At 53.9% G+C, this 7,963-nt stretch overlaps 1 protein-coding gene across 8 annotated transcripts in view; it reads left to right on the plus strand.

Moving 5' to 3' along the window:
- The window catches only part of PDE4B (phosphodiesterase 4B), a 175,771-nt gene that overhangs the window by 147,972 nt on the left and 19,836 nt on the right, over positions 1-7,963 (plus strand). For 6 of the 8 annotated variants that reach the window (XM_042030923.1, XM_042030924.1, XM_042030922.1 and 3 more), the window contains one exon: positions 174-286. In XM_042030923.1, coding sequence (XP_041886857.1) covers positions 174-286 — 113 coding nt within the window. Of the gene's footprint in view, positions 1-173; positions 287-2,420; positions 2,592-4,474; positions 4,502-7,963 lie in introns of those variants that run through there. The other 2 variants (XM_042030930.1, XM_042030931.1) reach the window with 2 other exon arrangements.

Raw genomic sequence — 7,963 nt, forward strand, 5'->3', positions numbered from 1 at the left:
CGGGTGGGGGCGGGCGGGGACTCGCCGGCGGCGGCCGGGGCAGCGCAGCGGCGGCCGCGTGATGAAGGAGCGGAGCGGCACCTCCGGCGGCGCTGGCGGCGGCTCGGGCGGCCCCGCCATGGAGAGGCGGCCGCAGCGCCAGCCCGACTACATGTCCGTGTGCCTCTTCGCAGAGGAGCCCTACCAGAAGCTGGCCATGGAGACGCTGGAGGAGCTCGACTGGTGCCTGGATCAGCTGGAGACCATCCAAACCTACCGCTCCGTCAGCGAGATGGCATCCAACAAGGTGAGCCCACGTGCGGCACCGGGATGCGGGACGGGGATACGGAGAGGCGCGGGGCTCTGAGCCTTATCCCGACACGTCTTCGCGTCTGTCCAGGACAGCGGCTCCAAGTCAGTTGCGGTGACGGGGCTGCGGGTTCCCCCGCGGAGACGCGTCCAGGGAGAACTCGCGGCGGGTGGCGTGGGGAGCGCGATCCGGGATGGAGCGGGCAGAGCGATCCGGGATGGAGCGGGGAGCGCGATCCGGGGTGGTCTGGGGAGACCGATCGCTGCCGCAGGCTCATTTCCGAAAATTAAAGAGGTTTCAATTAGCGTCGGTCCGTTGGAGCCGATATGAGCAGGAACAGTGTGGAAACGCCCGCGTTTAGCAAATCATCACGCCAGGAGTCAATTCATTGTTGTCTGGCCGTAATAACGGCGAACTGTAAACATTGTGGTCCGGTGTTTTACGGCTGTTTTGGCTTTCGGGAACGTTTTAATTTGGTTTCTAATGCCCTGGGCTGGCTCGGCAGCGCTTGGCGGCACATGGTGAGGGTGGGCAGCAGGGATGGTGCACAGGGAATCAGCTCCGGGGGCTGCTGCTCTGTGGAGCTTTCCGGGGGAGCCAAGAGGAGTTGCGAGTTTGTCTGCACAGAATAAAGTGCTGAAGTAAAGCAAGAAAAGTCCGTTGTGTTTAAAGTCAGGGAAGCAGGAGAGCAGAGTGCCACGATTATCCTGACAAGCAGCAGAGAGCGAAACGCGAGTTCTGAGCGCCTGTGTGCAACTTTGGGGAGTTGCTGTTCCGGTCCGCCTGAGCCCAGCTCGGCTCCAGCATCTCCCGGAGCCCGGCCGCCTCCCCGCCCGCTGCCCGCGGCTGCAGCGGAGCCGGGCACAGCCCCGGGCCAGCCTGGCAGCTCCCAGCCCGCTCCTGCCCCTTCCAGCCCCGCGGTGCCCGCTGGAGTTGTCACAATCACAAATTCCCAGCCCAGTGCCCGTCGCATCCACATTTTTGCCCAGTTGCGATGGTTTTAAACTTAGTTCTGCAGCACTCCGATGTTGTTATTGTTTGGGTTTTTTTCCCCTAATTGGAAATTACTGCCATCAGAAATGCTGAATCAGAAACTGAATTTATGGAAAAAGTTGAGCAAAGAAATCCCGTGTTGTTTCAGCTTCCTCTGCTGGTAGTGATTACCACGGTGTGCAGGGGCAAAGGAAGCAGTAAAAGTTTTATAGGCCGAGCTTTCAAGAAAAAAATATTATTTTTTCGTTTGAGTTTGTGTTGAGGGAACCCTGGATGAAAGTTGAGAGGGGTTCAGACTGCACCTCCAGTGTGAACGCGATGCCCTTCAGTTTGAGGTTGAGTGACAAATCTGGCCTCGTGAAGGTGAAACTAAATTGCTTATCGTAGCACTTCAAAGTTGCGATTACTCGGGGTGCAGATGGCTTGCAGCTGGCTCGAGCAAAAGCTTCCTGAAACTCTGTTCTTTCATAACCCGTTTCTGAAATGTCTGCACTTTTGGTCAACTTCCAGTTTCACAGTTTTCAGCTGTGAAAGAGAAGCATAAAATGGCCTCACACCTCGTTTGCCTTTCCTCTGGAGCTGTAAATATTGTCACAATTCATGGCACGGTTTGGGCTGGAAAGGACTCTGAAGATCGTTTCAATGCCTGGTGATTTGCGGGGTTTGTGGCTTTTTGAGGGGTTTGGTGGCAGACAATGTGCAGAGTGGTCTGGCTGTGCAAGGAGCTGCTGGGTCGCTCCTGCATCTTCAGGAGGAGGCTGCGGCAGCCCTTCCCTGCTCCGAGCATCCCGTCCCACCGCCAGCTCCGCTCCGAGGCATCTCCATTTGTCACCAGTAAATAGCGAACCCGGCAGATGTTTTGAAAACAGGATGCTGGGGCTGCGCATTATTAAAGAAAAAACGGAAAGAGAAACAGTCTAGATAGGAAGAAAGCAAATAGGCTCGGCATGCTCCCAAGCGCAGGAGCAGAATAAACACTGACCTATCTTCCTGACCTCCGCTCTCGCCAGTTCCTGGCCCCGCGCCACCCAAGCCAAACTACGTCATTTGAGCCTGATAGTAGGCATGGCACAGCTGTTGCAAGTGTGACTCGAATTTCCTGTCTCCTTCCTGACAGACGTAGTTTAGAAAATCCAGAGTTGCAACAACAGCACTGAGAGAGACGGAGAGGGAGGCTCTCGGCATCCGTGTGCGCAGGGGGATTCTCGGAAGCGCTGCGGCAAAAAGGAGGCAGCGGAGGGGGAAGAGCCATGCGGGACGGCAGCCGGGCTTTGAGCTGATGGGGTTCGGAAGGCAGCGCTTTAAACATGTGCGTATTGTTCGTTGAGCCGGGAGTTAATGACAGGAGAGTGAGGGAATGGGCGGCTCAGCTTGCAGCGGGCTGAGGGCTGTGTGACATCAGGGAGCCGAGGGACCCCGCAGTGCCACCCGCAGGGATCCCACGGAATGCTGGCAAAGAGGGAACTCTGTTCCCTGGGATGCTGTCGGTGTTTGTGAGTCCTGATGCGTTTCCAGAGCAGTGCTTGATGCGCAAACCAGCCCGGGCTCTCTGCAGAACTCACCATGCACAGCGCCTTACCTTTCTGATTTAGAGAGAAAAGTAACCTGCGAAAATACCTGGCTGCAGCTGCCATGAAGGGATTTTATTTTCCCAACACTGAATTTCCTAACATCTTTTGCTGGGAGCTGATACAGCCCTGCAGCTTTGCACTGGAGCAGAGTAACATGTGAGGAGCTCTGCAGGCACTCGGTGCTGCCTGAGGGAGCAAACCACACTTATTTACATTACTGTTGCATATATACTCTATTTTTCCTGCATTTATCACACTGTCCAGCTTTCAGCTCAGGCAGCTGCTGTGTCAGAAGGGTTTGTGAGTCAGTGATGATAAAGAAGGGGGTATTTTCTCTCTTGGTGTGGGGTTGTGTTGGCATTAAGCTGCTGTCCTTAGCCTTGCTTCCCTGCAGATGGGACCTGCTCTAGTCCCTAATTTGGGATCTGGGGCAGGATGTGCTCAGTGCATCCCCTGGATCGTAAGAAGGAGCAGGCTTTTTTCCCAGCTGAAATGCTGGGCTTGCCAGCTCCAGGTTCTTATGGGGCCATCACATCATTAAATGGAGGCATGGAGAACATGGGTTGTTTCTGCAGAGCTGCCTGTCCATGCGGGATGCAGCCCAAACAGAGGTACCTGCATGGACCTGAGCAGCACCTTTGCCTCTCCTTAAATTAGACCGGGCTAATTCAGAGCTTTTTGCAGTGCATCGAGTCCAGAGAGCAGAATTTGGTCTCTGGGGATATTCTAAGTTTAAATAGACAGTGTGAGTGGTATCCTCAGCCTGCCGGGTGCTCTGATGACTTTGCAAACCCTCTTGTCTCTACTCAAACTGTCCCCTGGGGGACCCTTCCTTGCAAATCCTTAAACTCTCTTATTGCAACTCTTAAAGACGTCTCTGTTATTCCCAAGTGCTGGATAACCCAACTCAAGCCTTGCCAGCCGAGGCCGTGTCCGGCCAGCGGCTCGGGACAGCAGCACAAGTGCTCCGTGCTCCTCTCTCGCTTGTGAGCCACAAGATAAACACAACTGATTTCATTTTGACTGGATTTCAAAGGGCATTTCGGTCAGAAAAGCGGAGCAAGGCCGCACCTCGCTTTCGGGAGAGAGTGGCTAAATAAACATCTGGCCATTAATGTAAACTGCCGGGGCCGCGCTGGAGGTCGCGGCCAAGTGCCAGCGGTGGATGTGCCGGGCTGCACAAAGTCCCGCTCGTCCCCTCCCTCCTGCCAGCCTGGCAGCCCCCAGCCCTGTCCCCTTCCTACGTGATGTTTCCCTTAAGTGGTGCCGAGCTGTTTAGTCTTCCCCTGGCTTTGCGCTGGGACTTCCTTTGTTTAATCGCCGCACAAAGAGAGGTTTGTTCGCTGCGGCAGCCGGCGGAACAAAGACACTTCCACGTCTCCTGTTTTTCCAAGGCGGGATGAATCACTGAGCTCCGAGCGCCGGTATTCCCCTCGCTCGCGCGGGGATTTGCGTTGGGGAAGCGGCGATCGGAGCGCCCTGGCGGGGCCGGGAGAGCCGCGGAGCAGCGCTGGCAGCGCTCCCCGCAGCGCCGCTCCTGCAGAGCCCCGCGCACATCGTGGCGCTTTGACGTCGCTCTTTAACCATTCCCTGGCCGTGCAGCCGCCGCTGCCGAGCAGGACCCCGCGCCATCGGCATGCTCCAGGAGGTAGGAGCTGGTTCTGGCTCAGTTTGGGAATATTCCCCCCGAGCTGGGTGTTATCGGATGGGTTTGGTCCGTGCTGGGGATGTCCTTGTGCTAGAGGACAGGGCACTGCGGGAGCGGGGTTTGCAACAGAGGCGCTCGGAGGGGTGAGCAGGAGCTTCCCGAGAAAGCTGCTGGATAGGGAGGGAACAGCTCGGGATGCTGGCTCTGAGCCAGGCTGGGAAAGCCCTCAGGATTTGGGGAGCTTGGTCCCAGTCAGCTCTATCAGTCTCATCACCGTCATAAATGGACTTTAGGGTGGCTGTCTCTGTATCCATCCCGTCCCTCCTCCCGTGCTCATTGCCCTCTAAAGTAAATCATTCTGGGGGTGTCAAATACGCCCTAAAAGTGGGGTGGGATATTGGGGCCAGACACATTTAACAATCTAATATTTTGTTCTTGCGAGCCCTCTGGGCTGTCTGTCCAGACATCTTGGTTAAACTGCTTCAAGTGTTTTAAAAACTGAAATATTGGAAAGCTGCAGTGCTGGCTGTGGGATGCGTGGGGACGGGATTAGGAGACAGTGTCACCATCTGGGATACCCTCCTGGAGCAAAGGGGTTTTGAGTGCTGGATGATTTCCCATCTCTTGGGGTGTTGTGGAAAATGTGTGGGAAAAGCCCTTCCTGGGGGGATCCCTTGGCCACTGCTGGTGCAGAGATCAAGGCTTTGGGGGTAGAGTTTTGGTTCAAATCTATCTTTTGGCATCTGTCACCCATCCTCCGGGCCACAACGGTGCCCAGGACCTTCCAGCGTGTCCTTTAACCAATTCTGGTCTTCCTGGGACGTGATGGGGTTTTAAAAGTTCTGCATTCTCAGACTTTTACGTTATAAAACATCAGGGTGGGGCTTAAATAAATAATAGCTCAAAGGCAGGTTCAAAATGAATCATGAGCTGAGGGCAGGACTGGAGAGTGACTAAATGCTGGGAGCAGGGACCTCTCCGGAGTGAAGGATACTGGTGACATGTGACATCCCAGAGGAGCGGCATCACTTGGCATGAGGGAGCTGAGAAGGATTTCAATGCAGTCCTAATCCTCGCCCTTGAGTCTGAGTGATTTTCTGGACCAGGCCATTTCCCACAGGCTCCAAACCCTAACTTTTTTCCCCAGCTGTGTTCCATGGGGCAGCTGCCGATGCAAATATTTGCATTGAGTGAAATTCATTGAAAGTCGTTGAGTTATCAAAGGCAGGACAAGTTGTGGAGATGGATCGGGATGGAGATTCACCTTCAGAGCTCTGAGAGGGAGAGATTCCCCCGATTAAAGCCTGGCTTAAAGCAAACAAACCAGAAGTGCCTCACCTTGCTGCTGGTTTAGCACAGCTGGGCCAACTGCAGCAAAAGGATTCTGGGGAGCATTTGCCTATCTCTGTGTGAGAAGGAGTTTTAATTTCATTTTATCTCCGTTAATTAGTGCCTTCTTTATGGGTTTGATGCTTGCATTAGGTTCATTTTCTTTTTGGCAGGACCAACTGTCACAGCTTTGGGGGGATGCTGAGCTACAACAACTTCTTCCCAGGATTTTCACTGTCCTCTTCCCAGGACTCCGTCTTTATTCTGTGTTTTCCGAAGCAAACAAACTTCTGTTGATTCAAAGTTGCCAGATTTTTTTTTTTCAACACGGGCATCTTGGAAAAGTCATCTCAGGGCACAAAGTTATTTGAATTTTCCAAAGCCTGTTCTCCTACTCAGGTAAAACCCCAGCTGGATTTGCCTAAATGATGACTGCAGAGCTTGATTCAAATTTAAATTAAATTTAAATTGCTGCTTCATACGATTAACAAAATCCCATGTTTAATTGCATGGCTCTCTTGTTAAATGACAAATGCTCTTCCCTCTCTGTTAGTTGATATTTTGGGGGTGTTTGTTTCTGATTGAGGGCATAATCCAGGTTATTCCACCCAAATTCCCAGCATCTCCTGGCTCCCCAGAGGAGCAGGGACGGCTGTGTGAGCACAGGGGAGACTCTTTGGTTTGTGGGCTCCCCTTACGCAGTCACTTGGCCTCCTCTGGCACCGAGGCCCTGGCGCTGTGGTTTGCAGGGGTGTGACTGACACAAGATTTGGGGCTGAGATCTGCAGCTCTCTCTGCTCTCGGGGCCACAGATGCTGTCAGCTGCATCAGGGCTTGCTTTAATCAACTTTGTGTCAACAAAGGAGCTGCTGGAGGTTTGCATTTTGTGCTGCTTCCTGACCTTCAGCACTGGCTGGTTCTCAGCAGCTTCCCTTCCTCAGCCTCCTTTTGCTCTCAACACGACCGACATTCTTCCAGCTGGTAAAATTGTTTGAAAAATGATTTTGCAGAACAAGTGTTTTGGCCTGTTTCTGCTTTTATTTGCTCTCCTCTCCCCAGAGGGAAGAATAAAAGCAGTGCTGGGATGAGAAATTGGTGTGGACACTCACCGTGCTGCTCTGGGAAAGATGGGACTGATGTGGGGAGTTATCCCTGGCCTGGATGTGCCTTTGGTGTGGTTCTTCCTCCCAGCAGTGCAATTTGTGTCATAAAATGCACCTTTCAGTGGGGGAGAGAGAGGAAATCCATACAAAATCCAACCTGATGCGCTGTAGACTCCAGGTGTAGCTGCCAAGGTAATTTGGTAGGAGAGATCTGTTTTGGATATTGGAAAAGCATTTTGGATGAAGCAGAAGCCAACCTGAGCTTCCTCCAAAGGATCCCAAAGCTTCACACTGGACCAAACCTCCCTGCTGGGGTTTTTCCACCCAAGGAGACAAACAGTCTGTGCTTTGTCACATCCCACAGCGAAAAATGACTGTCCAAGGCCAGGCTGGACAGGGCTGGGAGCAACCTGGGATAGCAGAAGGGATGGAAGGGCTGGAACGAGATGGTTTTCAAGGTCCTGTCCAACCCAAACCAGGCTGGGCTTCTCTGAGATCTTAAACTCTGTCAGTCCAGCTAATTCCTATCAATCCGTACAAAGGGAAACCCAACCTGAGGGTTTGGGCAGTGGTGTTGGACACTCCAGGACAGGGATCCAAGTGCAGTGGTGCTGGATACTGGGATCCACGGGTGGTGCTGGATACTCCAGGGCTGGGATCCACGGCAGTGGTGCTGGATATTGGGATCCACAGGCGGTGCTGGACACTCCAGGACTGGGATCCAAGTGCAGTGGTGCTGGATACTGGGATCCACAGGCGGTGGTGCTGGACACTCCAGGACAGGGATCCAAGTGCAGTGGTGCTGGATATTGGGATCCACAGGCGGTGGTGCTGGACACTCCAGGGCTAGGATCCACGGCAGTGGTGCTGGATACTGGGATCCACAGGTGGTGGTGTTGGACACTCCAGGGCTGGGATCCAAGTGCAGTGGTGCTGGATACTGGGATCCACAGGCGGTGCTGGATCCTGGGATCCACAGGCGGTGGTGCTGGACACTCCAGGGCTGGGATCCACAGCAGTGGTGCTGGAT

Source organism: Corvus kubaryi, unplaced genomic scaffold (genome assembly GCF_017639235.1).
Source record: "Corvus kubaryi isolate FWS band 111438036 unplaced genomic scaffold, C.kubaryi_AGA036_p1.0 37334, whole genome shotgun sequence".
Classification (NCBI taxonomy): domain Eukaryota; kingdom Metazoa; phylum Chordata; class Aves; order Passeriformes; family Corvidae; genus Corvus; species Corvus kubaryi.